General features: G+C 37.4%; 1 protein-coding gene and 1 pseudogene across 5 annotated transcripts in view; both read right to left on the reverse strand.

The window, feature by feature from the left end:
• Positions 1 to 2,990: 2,990 nt before the first annotated feature.
• LOC100481363 lies at positions 2,991 to 3,687 on the reverse strand (annotated as a pseudogene).
• A 3,041-nt stretch (positions 3,688 to 6,728) lies between these two features.
• TM2D1 (TM2 domain containing 1) overlaps positions 6,729 to 20,495 on the reverse strand; it is a 43,888-nt gene continuing 30,121 nt past the window's right edge. The window contains exons 6-9 of one of the 5 annotated variants that reach the window (XR_004623235.1): positions 9,243 to 9,372; positions 8,937 to 9,025; positions 8,801 to 8,828; positions 6,729 to 7,056 (exon numbers count right to left, since the gene is read on the reverse strand). Coding sequence is in view for 4 of the 5 variants with exons in the window: in XM_019804797.2 (XP_019660356.1) it covers positions 9,262 to 9,372 (111 nt within the window). In the remaining variant the exon portion in view is untranslated. The other 4 variants (XM_019804797.2, XM_011230988.3, XM_019804796.2 and 1 more) reach the window with 4 other exon arrangements.

Here is a 20,495-nt window from a genome sequence, read left to right on the forward strand (position 1 = left end):
TTAAAGACTTGCTGTAGTTACTTAGAACAATTTGTGTCATGTCCCCAGCCACTTCACTCCAAAACTTTGACTCAATCACAAATCACATAAAGAAGACACATCACTTCCCCCATGTTTCTAATGTCGCGATGGTAAAGGGATTTCATTCATTCACAGAAATAGTCAAATGTTGAGGTTTGTCTTAAACCAGAGACAGAACCTTGACCCTTCATATCACACCCTCTTAAATATAAAATGAGCTCACATGATTAAAAGTTCCAAACGCCACACACTTTCTAAAGTGTTCTGGTAAGACAACGTTTTCCTTTGGCATATGCAGCCCAGAGAGCTCTAACCTTAATCATTTTTCAAGTTTTACTCTCCATGTGCTTGGCATATTCTGATAACATTGACGGGGCAAGAGCGACCTTCTGTTGCATGTGGAGCGATTGCTTGCAATTAACCTTAATTTGGGCTGAAAGTAGCAACGTTTCTCCCTCACAGCAGCATTTCTAAATGTATTAGATAAATATCTCCAAAGAACTTCAAATTAAAAAGCAACAAAAGCAAAATCTGCCGCATCGCACCCTTCTCTTATGAAAGAAAGCCTCAAAGCATTAAAGGTGCCAGTCAGACCACTCTCTTCAAGGGGCGCCTGGGGGGCTCAGTCAGTTGAGCATCAGCTTTCAGCTCAGGTCATGATCTCAGGGTCCTGGGATTGAGCCCCCGTGTTGGGCTCCCTGTTCAGTGGAAAGTCTCCTTCTTTCTCTCTCTCTCCATCTCCCTCTGGCCATTCCCCACCCCTATTCATGTACTCTCTCTCTCAGATAAATAAATAAATAAAATCTTTTTAAAAAAGAGTACTTTCTTGAGAAAGGAGACATTTTTGGCCCTTATTACTCAGAGGGGCTACATGTAACAATAGCGATAATAGAGATAAGAAAAATGTAGGTAAGTAATGTCCCAAGAACACATCTTACCTTCCTTCCGTAAAAGGAACTTTCAAGTCCACTGGCATTTCATGCAAGGTATAATTACACTATAGCCCAAGTATGAGGAAGCCCTTGCAAATTCCAGATGCTCCCCTCAAAGCCTAATGAATTCTATTCCTTTAAAGTATGTTCAATAAATAATGACTGTTATCTATGTCATTTTAATCTCTCAACATCCTCTAACTGGTATTATGATCCCCATTTATATGAAGACAGAGGGCCTCAGAACTGCTATGTGCTCAGTCACAAAACAAGTGACAAAGACAGGATACAGACTCGGGCCTGATTCCACAGTCCTGCTTTGATGCCTTTCCCATCCATCTGCACTGGTTGGATGTCAGACCTTTGGTGCCATGTGTTAGATCTGCCTTTTTCTTTTAAACGTATTATCTAGTCCTTAAAGTCAGAGTCACATCAGAGATTAGGGTAAGTGTATCTTGAGGAGGAAGGAGAGGGGAGGAAGAGAACAAGATTTTCTTGGGTTCTTTGTTCTAATTTACCCATACTGTCACTTACTGTGTCAAATACGTGCATGCAAATAATGCTTATTTATCATGGAAAAGTTAGACAATTCAGATAAGCCAAAAAAAAAAAAAAATCCACCCTAAGTAAAAAAACACCTCCAATCCCACCATCTACAGATTTCTGTCATCATCTGACCTCAGCAGGACTAAGCAGAGCATGACAGCATGGTCCTACCTAACATCTCTCTCCTTGTCATACAAGCATAATCAGACTTTTGGTCCAGAAAGTGCTGCAAACGTCAGATAAGGAGGCAGCAGGAAAATCTTTGGGTTTTAGAAAATCATTCCTTTGTCATAGTCTCATTTAGATATTCATAAAGCATGTTGGCATCTGCATGATGCAAATTTGAGAAGTTTAAATAAATAAGTTTTTAAAAAAATCAGCCAACTATCGGTTAAGTAAAAAGGCTCGGCATAGGCTGATAATTTCCATACTGAAAACATTAAACAACGTATTAAGAAAAACTCTTATTACAGTCATTAGCAGTGTCTCATAGAATTAGACAGTTGTAACTATCCCATGGCAGGCAGGATAGCAGGTACAGACCTGGGTCTCAATCCTAGCTTCAACATTTATTTCATGACCTTGAGCAAGTCGTTCAATTTTTGTGGGATTCAATTTACTTATCTGGAAAGTGGGGATGATGATATTAACTCTTTAGAAAGACCCTACAGAAATGTTGTGAGGACTAAGTCATTTAAAATATAAAATGAGCTTAGCATAACATCCTGGACATGGAAAGTGGTAAAAGGACATTTTAACAAGTTAGAATCTTCTTGAAATTTTAAGAATTTAAGCCTTAATATTTTTATATCTTTCCTAAAAATACCTATTTTCTAAGGAGGTAGATAACGTTGTCTCCATCAGACAAGGACTAGCTTTAAGAGCATTGCTACATTTACTAAGAATTAAGATAGTAAGCTCTAGTTAAAAAGATAATAAGGGAGCACCTGACAGACTCAGTTGATAGAGCATCTGGCTCTTGATCTCAGGGTAGCGAGTTTGAGTCCACATTGGCTATAGAGATTACTTTAGAGAGAGCGAGTGAGCAAGCGGCACCTGGGGGGTCAGTTGGTTATGTGTCCTACTCTTGATTTCAGCTCAGGTCATGATCTCAGGGTTGTGGGATCAAGCCCCACATTGAGCTCTGTGCTCAGCACAGAGTCGGCTTGGGATTCTCTCTCTCCCTCTGCCCCTCCCCCTGCTCACACACTCTCTCTCAAATAATCAATCTTACCAAAAAAAAGAGAGAGAGAGAGGTAATAGGAATAAGTAATGGCTACTATGCTCATCAACTCAGCTACATTTGGGTACTTGGTGCTGTTCAGAATTCTTTGATTCATTCTTAATTAGTAACTTAAATCATTTTCTGAATTTACCTATCTTCCCTTCCCTCTCAGTAGGGGAGAATAAAGACCATTGAGATTGAGCTTCCTACTTTTTTTTTTTCAAAGCAATGTCAAAAAGTGAGTGTATTTAACCATACTCAGCTTATAACAGAGCAAATGGATAAAGGGAGTAATAATTCATGCCACAGCCTATTATTATATGAATGGGCAACAGAAAAAGTTGGTAAAGGAAGGCAGACAAACTCTTATCTTTTGAGAATTAGGACTGGGGCTCCATAATCATCTGGCATCCACTCAATATTGTACCTCTGGTTAGAAATGCACACGATGGGCACTCCAGGGATCTTTCAGATCCTTCATTTAAGGTCCTGGTCAACTGTGGCCACACTGTAACACTTGTGAGTTATTCTCTGTACTAAGCAGTCATCTGCATAGGTTCCTTTGTGTGTGAATGGTAATCCTTCAAATCTTGGATCCCTGGCAATCTTTAGAGTCATACGATACTTCAGCCCCAATTTCTCAATTTCAGCCATTATGCAGTTATTCAAGGGATACACTTGGCAAACACACAGCCAATCATTGACTATACTAAGTCGAGTTTGGCTTTAATGGAAAAGTTGATAAAGTTGCTATCAACCAGGATGTGGCCTGGTGGGCCCAGCTACATGTTACATTGGAAGAATAAGCAGGAAGGATGTTGGGAGACTTCTCTTTCCTTCAGTGCACTGGGATCTTTCTTTTCTTTCTTTCTTAGATTATCTATTCCTCTCTTTAAGTCTCTCATCTCTGAGACTAAGCATTCACTTCATGGCCACATACTTTGCCTTCTTTTGTTTCCCCATGTTCATACTACACCTGTTTCTTTTGGGATCACCTCCTACTTACTCCTTCATAAAAAGCCTCTATCTTGAAGTTTCCTGGAGGGCATTAGATAATGCAATTATTCAGCATCCTGTGCCAAACTAATGAATTTGCTATCATTCCCCAATACTTCTCCATTACCCTGGTTAACTAGGACTGTATATAGGTATCAAGAACTTTAATATATGATTATTTTTTGACTAAGAATGGCAATTCTAGAGAAAAAAGAATCATACATGTGTGTTGCTGATTTATTGGAATAACTTAAATACCAAAGAATACATAAAGGAATTACATAAATAAATAATGATACAGACATGGCATATTCTGCAGCCATTAAAAATAATGTTGTAAGCCATTAAAAATAATGTTGTAAAAGTATATTTATTGAAACAGAAAAATCTTTACAATATGAAGCAGGATACAAAACAGCATGGATAATATACCATTTTCGTGAAGAAGCTAATGCATGAAAAACTACTAGGAATACATAAAAATATGAACATCGTTATCTTTGAACTGTGGAATGAGTTTTTCTTCGTACTCTTTTGGCGTTTTCCCATAATTTCTGCATTATACTTGTATTAATTTTGTAAATAGAAAAAAGCAAAATGGATGCTGGCTTCATGAGAGAAAGGAAGAGAGAAGGTGCCAGAAGCCTGGGGAATATCTACATTTAAGGAGTTTGAATGAGGAATAGGAACTGACATCTTAGACTTGTACTTTTTAAGAACTAATTTTTCTTTTTGCTAGTTCTTGCTATCAGATCTGTTTTAGCTTCCTAGCTGCCTATCAGTATTATATGCTTAACCTAGCCTTAAGCATCTAGGTTAAAATAAGGGGAAAAGACACTTTTTTTTTTTTTTTTGTAAAACAAAACACACCCACAAACCAATATTTCTTATAGTCCTAGGAATTCCACGAACAGATGCTGGCCATACACACAGCACAATCTTTGATGTCCTAAAGAGGTCTTTTATTTTGATACAGTGTAGGTAAGAAATCCTCCCAGGTAAAGAGGTACTTCTGGAAATTGTATTAATTCTTTCAGCCTAAAGTAGTATCATTTGAAAATATTTCTATAGAAACACTGTTTCTGTAGCATTGAAAGAACCCATTCCGTCCCACCCTAGACGGTTTAGAAGTAACCCAAGGAACGACCACGCTAATCCATGTCACAATGTTGGCTCTGCTCTAAAAGCAAAGTTAGCATATAAAACATTTCATACAGAGGCCTCAAAATATGATCTGTACACACAGGCACTACTAACAAATAGCCAAAATAAAATAGTGTTTCATGAAAGCAAAACGAAACAAAAACAAAAACTGCATTTGTATGCAACAAATGCACTTACATAAAAAATAAATATAATAAGATAACAGAAAAACCATTTGTTAAAGAATGACATGTATTAGGCAACAGAGAATTAGGCAAACCGGAAAATCTGAAGTGTTCTCGTCATGTAAATTTAGGAAATTATAGAGAAAATAAAATCTATGGGTTTAAGAATGTATTGTGAAGAGACTTTATTTCTGGATTTTATCTACAATCCTTTCAGAGTACAGCTTATATGAATAAATACTTTGAGAAGCACCTGCTTTGAAAAAGACTTCTCACTGTCCAAGTTAATAACTAACAATCACGCAAGAATCAAGATTACTTTTCAAGATTTGATTGCAGGTATTTCTTACATAATTGAACTTACATGGCTGTAGAAACATTAAGACTTTCAAATCTGGGCTTAGGGGACCCTGAGGTTAAACCCCAAAGCACTGTTTGCAACCAAAAGGACCTAGGAAATACTAGAAAATGGGCATCAACCAGCTAGCTTAACTGCAGCCAAAAACACTATCACTGTGAAAAGTCGGTCCCCAGGGAACATTAGCTCCTGAAGGGCAGGCATGTTTGTGTTTTGTTCACTACTGCACCCCTGCATCTAGAAGAGTGCCTCCCACGTAGCAGACACTCAGTATTTTAACTAACAAATGAATCCAAGAGGCCATTCCTGGCGTACATGAGGAGTCAATCCAAATTCATTTCACGTATCAATACCGCATAATCTCCCACCAACGGCAGAAGCTGTTACTGCATGACTAACGTGTTATGAAGCTAACTGTACTATAACTGTACACTTTTGAGTAAAATGAGGAAGAAAATATTATGGTTCTTACTCTTTTTTTTTTTTTTTTTAAAGATTTTATTTATTTATTCGACAGAGATAGAGACAGCCAGCGAGAGAGGGAACAGGAGCAGGGGGAGTGGGAGAGGAAGAAGCAGGCTCATAGAGGAGGAGCCTGACGTGGGGCGATCCCATAACGCTGGGATCACGCCCTGAGCCGAAGGCAGACGCTTAACCGCTGTGCCACCCAGGCGCCCCAATATGGTTCTTACTCTTGAGGAGCCGGGTAATTGTGAGATCGTTATACCTGTTACTGAAGAAAGCATGACGATGACAGTATTCTGAGGACATAACATTTCCTGTATTTCCATCCTCTTACAACTCTGCCAAACGTGGTGAGGGAGGCGGTGCAAAGGCACAGGGGTGGCCTCCCTCAGACGCCGGGGCATCCCGTAAGGCACTGTGCCCGCATCTGCCCGGCAGCGCTAGCAGAAGGGAGACATTCGTCATCTGTCTGGTGTTCCCACCTTGTCCATCCAGCTTCCAATATAACTACCGCGCGAGATGAGTCAGCAGCTGGTCTTCCGAAAGCTAGTGCGTCCGTCACTCCCAAAGCAAAAAGGAAAAGGTTCACACTTCAGAGACCTGAATCGGTGCCAGAGTATCCACGTCGCCTCAAGGTTTCAGACTCCCCGGTGATCTTTCGCTCCACGGATACCAAGGCAGAGACCGAGCTGAAAGCTGCGGAAAAACAGGTGGGTTCTCATACACAACTGCGGCCCCAGGCAATATAGTGAATGGTGTTTGTTCACACTGTGGGTTAACTGCTTTGAAGGATCAAAATGCGGAAGACAGCTATATTCAACATTGAAGGTTTTCTTGATAATAAAGCACTAAAAAAAAATTGTGAATAAGTCATACTTTTATTTTTCAGAAGCGAAAATGACAAGTGGCAATTTGCCTTTGGAAAAAACATTAAAGAATATCAGGGTAATAAGCTATCTATCTCATAGAGACAGTAGCCTAAGACTCAGTCATCACATGGCTCTCAAAGAAAATCCAATTACGTAAATCTCAGAATAATACGCTTTTAAGTAAAACAACAAAACAAAAAATAACAACAACAACAAAAAGTTATATAGAATCCATAAAGTGGTATATGAAGAAGAAAGGAAAATCTGGAAATCCACAGACTGAGAGTGCTCTATTGGAATCAAGGAAGCCGAAATCCTAAAACAGAAAAAAGAAATACGTTAAAACACAGTATTTTAAGAGTCAAATGAGGTTACTGTAGATACACATTTTAACGCTTCATTCACTCAGGACATTTTTTTTCTCTCTCTTGCAGTGCTTCTATACATATCTGTAGGAGATCGTGAGAATGACAGTGCAGAGATCTGCCTTCTCAATGAGCCCCTCAAGTTTTAAATATCAAATCTGAGTCTGGAATCCAAATTAAAAGTTTATATAATAGACTACCAGAGAATGAAACTACTTTCTAAATTGCATTTGCTTAATTTTTCCACATTATGGTTTAAAAACAACCTGTATACTTTTGAAAGAGACACAACAGTTTACAGTATGAAATTAGGGCTATGTGAAACTATACATGCTTTCTCACAAAGTCGGACTGACAATTTCCAAAATGAAGATGCTTACTGCAAAATGACAGCATTGGTGGAGGATGGGGTGGGGTGGACGGTGCAGAAGCACAAAGGCAAGGCACCGAACCCTGGATCCTACATTCAGTTTCGTACTGACTAGCCGTAGCTCAGTCTCGACTTACTCAGGTCTCAATTTATTCCCTGGTAAGAAGAGGCAGATGGATCTCAGAGCTTCATTTAGATCTAAAGACTCTTAGAGTTTATAAGAAAAGATGTGAAAAACTTTTTGGACAATCAGTTGAATAAATTCCTCAGATCCTAACAGGGTTCAACTCTCAAGAAAATAATTATAGGGGCGCCTGTGTGGCTCAGTCGTTAAGCATCTGTCTTCGGCTCAGGATGTGATCCCAGAGCCCTGGGATCGAGCCCCACGTCAGGCTCCATGCTCCACTAGGAGCCTGCTTCTTCCTCTCCCACTCCCCCTACTTGTGTTCCCTCTCTCACTGGCTATCTCTCTCTGTCAAATAAGTAAACAACATCTTTAATTAAAAAAAAAGAAAAGGAAAAAACTATGAAGTAGATCCCATAATTTTAGGTGAAAAAAGAAAAGACACCTGCCTTCATGGCAGAATTATACTTCATACCCTATTTATACACTACAACATAGAAAATAAATGTCTGCTCCTCTCCTGGCCTCTAGAAGCACGCTCTGAGACAGAATCAACTGAAAACCCTAGGACTAGGACTATGGCCAAAACATCTAGCCTGTCTTGGGGTGCCTGGGTGGCTCAATCAGTAGGGATTCTGGCTTTTGGTTTCGGCTCAGGTCATGATCTCTTGGGTGCTGGGACTGAGCCCATGGTGGTCTCCATGCTCAGTGGGGAGTCTGCTTGAGGGTTGTCCCTCTGCCCCTCACGTTGCTCGCACGGGTGCTCTTTCTTTCTCTCTCAAATAAATAAATCTTAAAAAAAAAAAAAAAAAAACAGTCTAGCTTATCTTTCTCTCTGCCTTCTCCCTCTGAGAGCTGCTAGATGGTTCAAAGTGAACTATGACCTAAAAAGTACCCCGCTCCCTACATGTTATATAGGACTTCTCCACTGCAGAGAAGATTGTGCTAGGGAATCATTTTCCTGATAGTCTATCAAAATCCTGAGAAAAATCTAGCATTATTGGAAGATTATTTATTAGAATAGACTAATGTACGGCCCTGGAAATAAAAACCTTGTAGTAACAGAGTCTTAGAGAACCAGAGAGTTGAAGCACAAAGACTGATGACACCTCTGACTGACCCAAGTGTACTACTTATGTAAAGCTACGGCCAGTTAATAATTCTCAAGGACACAGCCAAACCTTAGGTAGTAAGTACTTACAGTAGTTCTGGGTTAAGACTCAGTCAACCTTCAGGTTTAGGGAAGAAGAGAAGGAAGAGGGTTAAGGATCATATTGACCCCAGGAAAGCAGGAGAGCAGCAAAGACATGCTGTACTGAACTCTCTACAATACATACTTTCCTCATAACCATCATGTAATACTATGAAATATCTTTTTGCTTTGATGTTATCTTTTTGTTGTGAACTCTGTCTTCTACCGTAATCTCTGCAAAAGAGAGACTGAATCAGGAAATGCAGGAGCAATAAAATTGCTTTACAAAAGACTAGAGATGTTTCAGGGAAACAGAGACCTGTTTCTAGGTAAGCAAAACTAGAGGTTTGTCACATTAGATGACCTCCTTAAATTTCCTGTGGCGCTCACATTTTCATAATTTTATACAGATAATACACCATAATAAAGATTATACATGCATGTGACTTACTGTTTCTTTTTAAAAATATTTATGGATATAGCTGTGTTTTTCTAAATGTCTCATTAGTAATACTCAGTCTTGTAAGTCTGGTTCCATAATAATCTATAATGTAACTACTTCCATCTGAAGGTCCAACGATCTAGAAGAGAAAATTTCCAAAATTACCATTTTACAAAAGACGTTTTCACAATACTTTGTGTTCACTTTGCTCAGTTGCTACTAAATTATTTCAGCAGCACCAAAATGCAACTTAAACTAACTTAAGCCAAAAAAAAAAAAAGTAACTCAGTGGCTCCTGGAGCTGAAAAGGGTATTGGGAGGATCACAGGATCAGAAGAGCTGCAGGAACCCAGGCCTCAAGGGTTTTATTCCATGCCCCCTGAGGCCCTTGGTCTGGCCTCTGGGCCTTTTAGCTCTTCCCACCTTCAGTGTTTGTATACCAATTCCAGGGAAGGACTGATTTGGGGTTTTATGCCCACTGCTGGACAAATTACTATAGCCAAGGGAATAGGATTAATGTGATTGGCTAGGCCAGTGCCTGTGGAGGGTGCGGTAGTGTGACTGACAGTTGTTCCAGAACTATGTAAAACGGAAGAGATAGAAAAAAACAACACATGCTCATTAGTCATCTTGCCCACTTCATCACATTTCTGACAATCCAGTTAACACGATCCCTACAAACTATTCTTTAAGGTAGCAATCTTCCAACTGTAGTTTTAGGGGCACACAAAGATTTACCAAGGTGTATGTGAGCCAAGATGGTTTCAGGAAATCAATTTTGAGATCCTTAATTTCCATAAATACTCTTTGTAAAAGTGATCCCCCTGATACCGAGCTATGGTGGAGGCATCATGTTAGCTCCCCTCCCACTTCCCTCTCTCTGTGGTCCCTTCTCCAACTTGAGGACATAAACCACACCTGCCATCAGAGCACGTCTTATGACATAGGACATTGCCTCTGATGTGCCAAACAAAGATAATTCAAAATGGTGGACTTCAGGAAATCTCCTTTAAATCACTTTTTAAAAAAGATTTTATTTATTATTTGAGAGTGAGAGAAAGCACAAGCAGGGGGCATGGCAGAGGGAGAGGGAGAAGCAGGCTTCCTGCTCAGCGGATCCCAGGACCCTAGGATCATGACCTGAGCCAAAGGCAGACACTTAACCAACTGAGCTACCCAGGTGCCTGAGGAAATTTCCTTTAATCAAGAGTCCAAAAATATGCTTGCTCCGCCTCATCTTGTTCAAAAGATGCATTCCCAGTAATATTTTACTTTTTTGCTTAAAAATAATTTGCAAAATTATTTTTATAATATGTAATATGCTTATGCTGTTTTGATCAATTGTGTATCAACAATTATAATGACAATCCAGTAATTACAGAAAATTTTATAATCTTTTAATTTTAATGAATCATGAAAATCATGATAATGAAACTGATCAGTAGAAGATTTTTCAAGCATAAAAATATATTACATTAGGATAAAATTCTGTGGGAGAAAGGCACTAGAAATACACATTCAAGGAGAAAAAGAAACTATGTAAAAATCACAATGGTTAGTGAAGGGTTCATTCATGACTTTTTTAAATGAATGATATTTAAAATTCTATGGTATTTATATTCTGTTGGATACATTTTTAAATTGATGTAACAGTTTTATTTAAATATGTCAATATTTGCAAACCAGAAATTATATCCTTTGCAACTATTTAAACTTATGATGGAAAACTTAAATGTCAACTTAAAAACGTGTGGAGGGTAGGGATTTTTAAAAAAATTCTTTCAGGGGTTATACAACCAGAGTTTGAAGAACACTGTTGTAGTGCATGCTTCATTTTAAAAATAAGTTTGGTTTTTAAAACTATTTGACAAATACTGAATTCCTACAACACTCCAGGCCCTGTGCTAGGCATTATACACATAACAGTGAATGAGATACAATCTCTGCCCACAAAGAGCTTATACTAGTGAAATATAAATATTAATATTCGAATAACACAAAGCATTTTTGTGCTAAATACCACGCTGGGTAGTTATGCACTTTGACTTATTTTCCAAAGATTAAATTAATTTGGTTTGACATTTATGAATGTTATTTAAGATTTTAATAAAACTTTGGGGTGCCTGGGTGGCTCAGTGGGTTATACGTTCTGACTCTTGATTGCGGCTCTGGTTCTGATCTCAGGGTCGTGGAATGGAACCCTGTGTCAGGTTCCGTGCTCAGCTGGAGTCTGCTTGAAATTCTCTCCCTCTCTCTCCCTTTGCCCCTACCCCGGCTCTCTCTTGCAAATAAATAAATAAATAAATAAATAAATAAATAAATATTTTTTTTAAGTTAAAAAAAAAAAAAAAGAAAACCTTTTTAGTGGCCAAGGTCCCAGAGGAAATTACTCTGAGCATTAAGCCAAGAAAGAGAACACTGAGTGACTACGAGTCACATGTTTTGAGACTATATGAGGGGAACAAAGAAAAAGTAAAGCCCAGCCTGTAGAAATAAACCAAATCATATGGCAAAAAAACTGCCTAATTAGGAATATGTGTATAGCTAGGAACCAGGACTTTTGTCCCATTCTCTTTTTCTTCCTTTGTCATCTCCCCTAATAATCACACTTATTCCTGTTGAAAAAAAGTATTCAAGGTTGGAAATAAGGAAAATATATGATTAGGTGATCTTTTCATATCATGCATTTCTAATAAGCCTACCTCAGGCTTACCTGCCTCTCTCGGGAAATGTAAAACCAACCAAAAACCAATTAGGACCCACACGTTTTACAATCCTGTAAAGTTAGTAGTTAACATGTAGAAAAATAGTAAGGGGTTGTTTTTGTGTTTTTGTTTTGTTTCCTCTGTTCTGTAGAGAAGAGAGCCCCAAAGGATACAGCTTTATTACCTGGTAATATGTGATCCAACTCTGCATCTAACTTAGCCATTTTAGTACCATTCTCTCCACTCAAACTATGTAATTGTGGCACCTCGACAACCAGTTCTATCACGGGAATTCCACTCCTCTTTCCAGAGACTAGGTCTGCTGGGCACGGAATCCAATTCTGGCCAACCACCCAGGATGCAAGTTCATTGTTGGCATATCTGCCCTTAAGAAGAAATGGGGGGAGGTGGATTTTTTTCTGAAAGTCACTATATAATGAAGTGATGCTAATCAAAGAACCTGAAGATGGCAAAGAGAAAGAACAAAGGTGAGAGGGAGAAATGGAAGGGAGGAAGGAAGGAGAATGGGAGGGGGGGTCCTCCATTATGTCCTTTAGCTCTAAATGAACAAATCTTAAAACTACCTTATCTCTAGATTCTTGGTATGATATAGTAAACAACCATATTATTAAAGAAAATTTAAATTGAGGTTTCTGTCACTTGTAGCCGAAAACACCTGATAACTCACTAGTTTTCAGTGCCCCCTGCCAGAACATCAAAGCATGGCTCTCATTGCTAGTCTCTGCTTAAACGATCTGAAGAGCTGCCCCAAAGACTATGAAATTCAGTCACTGTGGGAAAGCACCAGAGGAAAGGAGAACTGGAAGAGAAGGCTGTCCATAACTAGCTGTAGGAGGAATCCTCTCTGGATCTCAGGTTTTTTTATCCATATAAAGAGGAATAGAACAAGCTGATCCATAGGGTACTTTTTAAGTTCTATTATCTTGTATGACCATGACATTAAATGACATCTAAAAGGTATTGTCAATATACTTGTCTATAAACTATCCCATCAAAGAAGAAATTGTTCATCCTACTTAATGTTTAAGAAAACTATCTGTTGTAAAATTTTCAATTATTCATATCCATATTCCCTCACCAAAATCAAAAAATTAAATATTTGTATGCATCTTATATATACTTATGTACAATACATGTGCCAATTATAAATTCCTTTGAGTATATTATTAAACTAATTATAAAATTACAAGTCTAAAATATGCCATGCTGGGAATTTTTTTACTCAGTTAAATATGCCTATGTCCATTTGTTCATTGACAACAGAGTATGAAACCTAAAATTATAAGTTTGTTTCTCCGCTAAGAAATAGCCAGCACGAAGTACTTCCATTCGATAAGCTGGGGCAGATTTCCAAAATGTGTGGGTCCAATTCATGGACCAAGAGGTTGTTACAGGTCTTGATCTTCCAAAAGAGAAACAGGAGGGCCACGACACTGTGGGAAGCTGTTTTGTATAATGGGTATCAAGGTCTCTTGCGTAAGAAACCTTATAACCACAAGAAAGAAATGTCATATCCCTCTCTATTAGTTTCCTGTGGCTACTGTACCAAGTTACCACAAACCTTAGTGGATTAAAACAGGAGAAATTTACTCTCTCACTGATCTAAGGCCAGACGTCTAAAATCAAGGTTATCTCCAACAGCCCCATGCCCTACAGAGACTCTAAGGGGGAGAATCTGTTCTAAACCTCTTCTAGTCTTTGACAGCAATCAGTACTCCTTGATATTCCATGGCTTATGGCCATGTCACTCCAATCTGTCTTTGTCTTCACAACGCCTTCTTTGCTGTGTCTATCTTTTCCTCTTCTGTCTCCTATAAGGACACTGGCCATTGGATTTAAGGCCCACCCAGATAATCCAGGATGATCTCTTCATATCTAGATCCCTAACTTAATCACATCTGCAAAGACTCTGTTTTCAAATAAGGTAATATTCCCAGGTTCCCAGGATTTGACATGGGTATATTTTGTCCTACCACACTCTCCTATGGAAATGGTGGTGGTTTGGAGGCACTGGGTGGAATTTAAATTCTTCTTTAATTTGTTTCTGATTCTCATTACCATAAAATTTTATTTGCAGCTTAAATGCAAAAAAACTTGAATTGTTTACTTAAAGAGGTAGGTTTTTCTATAAGTGCAAAGTCTATAGCAAAAAGAGTAAACCAGGAAAAAGGAATATACATTAAAGTAACAAATGTTAAGAAGTGGTCACCAAATTCCCTTTTTTTGTTCTTTACCTCTGATCTCCACTCTAATTCTCTACAACCCCTACTCACCATCTATCCACACAAATAGTGAGCATACACTTAATTTAGTATATGAGCTGGATACATATTTATTTTTTAAAAACATGTTCTTTGAATATGTATTTTTAATCTGCCCAAATAATATTGTTGTTGACCTTGCTCAGTTTTAAACTATTGTCACAGTATGCTGTAATTTTAAGACATCTCCATGTAGCGTATGTACATCTAGGTAAGTGCCTGTAATTGCAGCCTAGTGTTAGAGGATGCGTCCATTCTCCTATTCGTGCACACGTCTGGGTTGATTCCAAATTCCTGCTACCACAAACAGGCTACAACAGACAAAAATCTTTGCACATGACCCATTGTGGAGAGCACTACAATTTTTTTAGAGTAAATGCCCTGAAGTATTTATTTACATATTAGTTATTTGGGTGATTCTGTGAATCACCTATTAGTTTACTATACTCATTTAACTATTAGGATCTATCCTTTCTTGTTGATTTGCAGAAATGATTTGTATATTCCACATATCAATTCCTGTTGCTAATATCCTTTTATTCAGTCTATTAAGTGTTAAGTTGGTCCACACCTATGGTATCTTTTTTAAAACAGAATTTCTTTGTTTTAAGGTGTTCAAATTCACTAATTTTTTTCTTTATGATTTACAATTTAGGGATCTTGTTTGGAAAGACTTAACCAATCTAAGGTCACGAAGACACAGCGGTTAAGCGTCTGCCTTGATCTTGTTTGGAAAGACTTAACCAATCTAAGGTCACGAAGGCACAGCGGTTAAGCGTCTGCCTTCGGCTCAGGGCGTGATCCCAGCATTATGGGATCCAGTCCCACATCAGGCTCCTCTGCTATAAGCCTGCTTCTTCCTCTCCCACTCCCCCTGCTTGTGTTCCCTCTCTCACTGGCTGTCTCTATCTCTGTCGAATAAATTTTTAAAAAAATTAAAAAAAAAAAACACTGAAGATATTCTCTTCAATTAGCTTTAAATAAAAGCTTATCTTGGGGCACCTGGGTGGCTCAGTTGATTAAGCGTCTGCCTTCGGCTCGGGTCATGATCCCAGGGTCCTGGGATCGAGCCCCATGTGGGTCTCCCTGCTTAGCGGAGGGAGCTCCTCCCACGGCAGAGCCTGCTTCTCCCCCTCCCTTCCCTCTCTCCCTCTCTCTCTCTCTTAGATCTCAAATAAATAAAATCTTAAAAAAAAAAAAGTTTATCTTCTCCTAAGTATATACCCAAAAGAACTGAACAGGGTCTTAAATAGATACTTATACACAAACATTCATAGCAGAGTGATTCATAATACCCCAAACATGGAAACAACCCAAGTGTCCATCAGCAGATGAAGAGCTAAACAAAATGTGGTATATACATACAATGGAATATTCTTCAGCCATAAAAGGGAATGAAGTTCTTATACATGCCACAATATCAATAAACCTTGAACACAGTATTTAAAATGAAATAAACCATACATAAAAGGACAAATATATGATTCCACTTATATGAAATACCTAGAATAGGCAAATTCATAGAGACAGAAAGTAGATCGGAGGTTACCAGGGACTGGGAGGTGTGAGAAATGGGGAGCTATTGCTTAATGGGTACAGAGTTTCTGTTTGGGGTGATGAAAAAGTTTTGGAAATAGATCATGGTGACAGTTGTATGACGTTTTGAATGTCAATGCCACTGAACTGTATAGTTAAAAAAGGTTAAAATAAAAAATTTTACATTAGATATATATATATATATTTTTTTTTACCATACCAGAAGAGAGCTTACTTTATGTGAACTTTATTAATACTGCAGTTTTGTTTGTAATTTATAAATTTTTTATTTTGTTAGTGGAAAATGTATTTTTGTTTGAATATATTTAGGTAACATTTAATAAATTAATTAAAGAAAAAAATGTGGTTACTAGTTAAGTACTTTAATACCTAACCTTTAACAATAGCTATCTACCTATGCTCCCACATTAATGTCTTTGCACTGTCATTGAAGTCATATCAGCTTAGGTAACTCAAATTACCTTACAACTTTCAAATGTTATGAATGAATTAAGGAGAAAAAGGAAAACTAAGAACACTTTATATGACTCTATCAATGCACCCGTTTATGTGATCTAACCCACTTAAGAGTTTCTCCATATGAAGAATGCAAATACTAACACTGGCAAGATTAAATCATCTCCTAAAGACGTATTAACATGGTGAAAAAAGTAAAATGACTCAACTACCTGCAATTAGAGGACAATGATGCCACCTGTGTCCATCCCAGTTCTTCTCCCCAAAAATATATTCTTTTAAAAGTCAAATTACATTTTTGTGTTCATAGCTGACTTCTGTGTGTGGTTAATTTTAACATGAGGCCATTAAAACCATCTGATTAGTCACATTTAAATTAAACACCAAGATTCCTACAAAGTGCCAGAAGTATGCATGCAGACCCCCTGACTTCATTTGATGTAAAGACTGGTTAGCATTAATCCTAAATAACCAATATAAACATCATTCCTCAAGAAATGAATAAGATTCATACATTATATCTCCTGAAGAAAACACAGCTTTGGGATTAGTCTCAAAACCAGTTTAAGATACTCTTTGTTTTTGGGGTGCCTGGGTGGCTCAGTCATTAAGCGTCTGCCTTTAGCTCAGGGCGTGATCCCGGCATTCTGGGATCGAGCCCCACATCAGGCTCCTCCACTGGAAGCCTGCTTCTTCCTCTCCCACTCCCCCTGCTTGTGTTCCCTCTCTCACTGGCTGTGTCTCTCTCTGTCAAATAAATAAATAAAATCTTAAAAAAAAAAAAACCAAAAACAAAGATACTCTTCGTTTTTGAACATTTCCTTTAATTCACTAAATAAATATCTGTCCACAGGAAAAGTGAACTAAGTGAAATCTACCTAATTAAGGTCACATGACAGAGCAGAGGCTACACAAATTATCAGTCTCCTCAGTTTTCCAGTTTATTTCCCCAACAAATCACATCAGGATTAAATAAATAATACAGAGGGCTATTTGAAAGACTTGATATCTATAAAATGTCTACTGGTTTTCATATACTGCTGTCCTACATCTACTGAACTATCAAGGACTTTGATCAACTTTTGTAGTACTGGTAATAGATATAGGGTGATTACAGGTTTATTCCTTCCTTTGATCAACAGTATATGTATGTTTCAGGGCAAGGGAGTAGGCTATGTCTTGGACAAAACAAACTGGCTTACACAGAAGTGAACCTACAACTTGAGCCCTGCTCATGCTCCAGACTGAAAAGCCTAGGCTTTTAAAATTTTTACTAAATTCAAACAATTTAAAAAATTCAAACAATTTAAACAAGATAAAATCAAGATAACTCAGTTTTATTTTAAATCTGCAGTTCCCAAGGAAACATTTTATTTCTGATAATAAATGGAATCTTGCTATCAGAACACTTCTGGGATAGATTTAAGTTCCTCTACAGCAGGATCTCAACTTATTATACCTGACTGGTGCTCACTAAACCCATTTTCATCGATGGCATAAAACCTACTTTCTGGGGGCGCCTGGGTGGCACAGCGGTTAAGCGTCTGCCTTCGGCTCAGGGCGTGATCCCGGCGTTGTGGGATCGAGGCCCCGCATCAGGCTCCTCTGCTGTGAGCCTGCTTCTTCCTCTCCCACTCCCCCTGTGTGTTCCCTCTCTCGCTGGCTGTCTCTGTCTCTGTCAAATAAATAAATAAAATCTTTAAAAAAAAAAAAAAACCTACTTTCTGTAGTTTATCATATCAACTTTTATTTTATTCATTACTTCTCAAGTGATACTAGAAATTTAGAACTTCAAGGTCCTAAAGAAAAAGCAAGCACTTTTAAAAACTACCTTTTTTTAGCTTCTCAACTTGCCTCTAATTCGTACAAAGCTACACTTTTCACAAGGTATATTGCATTCAGTTCAAATCAGCCAAAATTTTCAATAGTATATGCTGTGTTGTGTACTCCAGTGCTATAGTAAAAAACTTTTTTCTAAAGAAATTTATGTGTGAAAAGTCAAACCTGGTGTCTAAACGTTAAAAACTAACACAGAAGCACTATATAATTCAGTGCTAAAATGAATTATCTATATTAAATATCAAACTAATGAGATATTTTATAAATTTTAAAATTCATTAATGTCTTGAAATTATGCTGTTTCTGTGAATTTCTAGTTATTAGTCCCTTAAGGAGATCTACTCTGTAATGTTAATAGGAATAAAAATGAAAGCAATTTCTTCTATGATGCAGAGAATTTTTTTAAATTGTCACAAAGTACACTGACATACTTCCTTCCAACAACTTTCTACACTCCAACTCATATTTCCATTTTCCCTCTACCCATCTTCATCTTTCTGATTTGTGGCTATCTTATCTCCACTTAACAGAGGAAACTTTCTTTTCTTTTTGTTTGGCAGACTCCACAACAGTGGGTTTGGTATAGTTAAAAACATCCAGATTGCGTGAGTGAGGAAAGAAGTTGAAATGAAATCAAAATAGTCTCATATTTTTTCTAATAAAAAAATTAAATGTCTAATCAATCCATCATAACATATATATAAAATACATAAGCACAAAGAATGAATGTTTGTTTTAAAATCTTCAGAACTGCCTTATGAACAACTATACATACAGTAATTATACACAACAGTTACCTATAATTGAAAGACTATAAGCACTGGTTTAGATTTTTGTTGAATGCACAAAAGGGCTGAATTAATTCTATGTATTATTTTATACTACTAAAATTCACACTGCTATTTCCATATTTTTTAAGAACAAAAAAAGAAACTTCAAAAGTTTATTAACAAACAGATACTCATTAAAGTATTTTCAGTAAATATAGTGACACGTAAAGGTTACTTTAGTAATATGTGCATTATGTTTTTTATACTTTGGTTCAAAGATGAAATAACTAGACCTATTTTTTTAAAGAGGATTTTCCTGGATTTTTGTCATAAACACTGTGAAGCAAAGTATGTTTTTATAGGTCTTGAGTTCATGCACAATATGTTTCTGGGATCATAGCCCAAAAGAAAAACATTGCTATTCACTGGGGAACAATATTTAATGGCAAAAAGAAAAAAAAAAAACAGGATGGAGAGAATGAGAAAGAAGAATAAACAAAAAGATGATGGACAAATGTAAAAGGTCTATGAGAAATTGGAAAAAATATATTTGGGACAAAAACATTAATATAATTTATGATATTTATATTAAAAACATTTTATTTGCTGAAAAAATAATTCTTAAAAACTAAAGTAGTCAACATCACATGTTAAGTATATTAAATGACGTGTAGAATAAGGCTACCCCTCACTTGGCTACATTTGAAAACTTATTTTTTCCCCATTTTGAAAGTGGTCTAAAGCTAACGTGGCCATACCTGTTAAAATGTCTTACTTAGGGAAATTTACTGCAGAAATTCAAACACTCTAATCCTGCGCCTCAGTATTCTTAATGCAATAGGTTCAGCTTGAGATCTTTAAGAAAAGAACAATTTGTTCTCAAAAGTTCAGGCATTTGTGTACCAGAAAGCAGCTGCTGAATCAAATGAGCTCTATAATTTGATATAAGCAAAGCTTTATATAAAGCAATGACATCACCAAAGAAAGAACCTAAGTGTGAAAATATTAAGTAAATGGGTTTCAAAGACATTGAGTTCTGGATATCTTAAAGAATCCCAATAACACATGAAATTCCTTGGATCCTCATTTAAAGTGAGAAATCCATTTCCAAGCATATGTGCACAAGTACCTTAGCCTCTTCATGCCTGCTTGCCTGTCCCCCAGTCAGAGAAGGCAGGATATTTGGTTAGGCATATGTTTATGAATAAAGACAGGAAAATTCCAACTTTAAAACCAAATATTTTCCTTGTTTAATTCTGGTATCTTATTGGTCCATATGCTGCCTCCTCCTCACAGTATGGTACCCTCCTCACAGTATGCTACCAAAATCTCCTGGATTTTGACTTTCTTTTAAAACATAAGGATTAACATCAAGCAGACAGAATTGAGGAGTGGAAATATTGTACGGGAAGGAAGACCAAAACTGATGATGACCTACGTGCATACTGACACTCCTGCGGAAGACACGAGGTGCTCCATAAATGCTCACTGAAATGCTGCTCTGTGACATTTGCTGTGATAAACTCATCTCATTCTCTAATTTAAGAATCCTCACAAGTTAACCACAATCAGTTCAGTGTAATTTAATGTAAAACATCTGGTGGCACTTTTAAATGCTAAAGGATAGCATTTCACACTCTGCCTGCCGCCACA

Source organism: Ailuropoda melanoleuca, chromosome 2 (genome assembly GCF_002007445.2).
Source record: "Ailuropoda melanoleuca isolate Jingjing chromosome 2, ASM200744v2, whole genome shotgun sequence".
NCBI classification, from domain to species: Eukaryota; Metazoa; Chordata; class Mammalia; order Carnivora; family Ursidae; genus Ailuropoda; species Ailuropoda melanoleuca.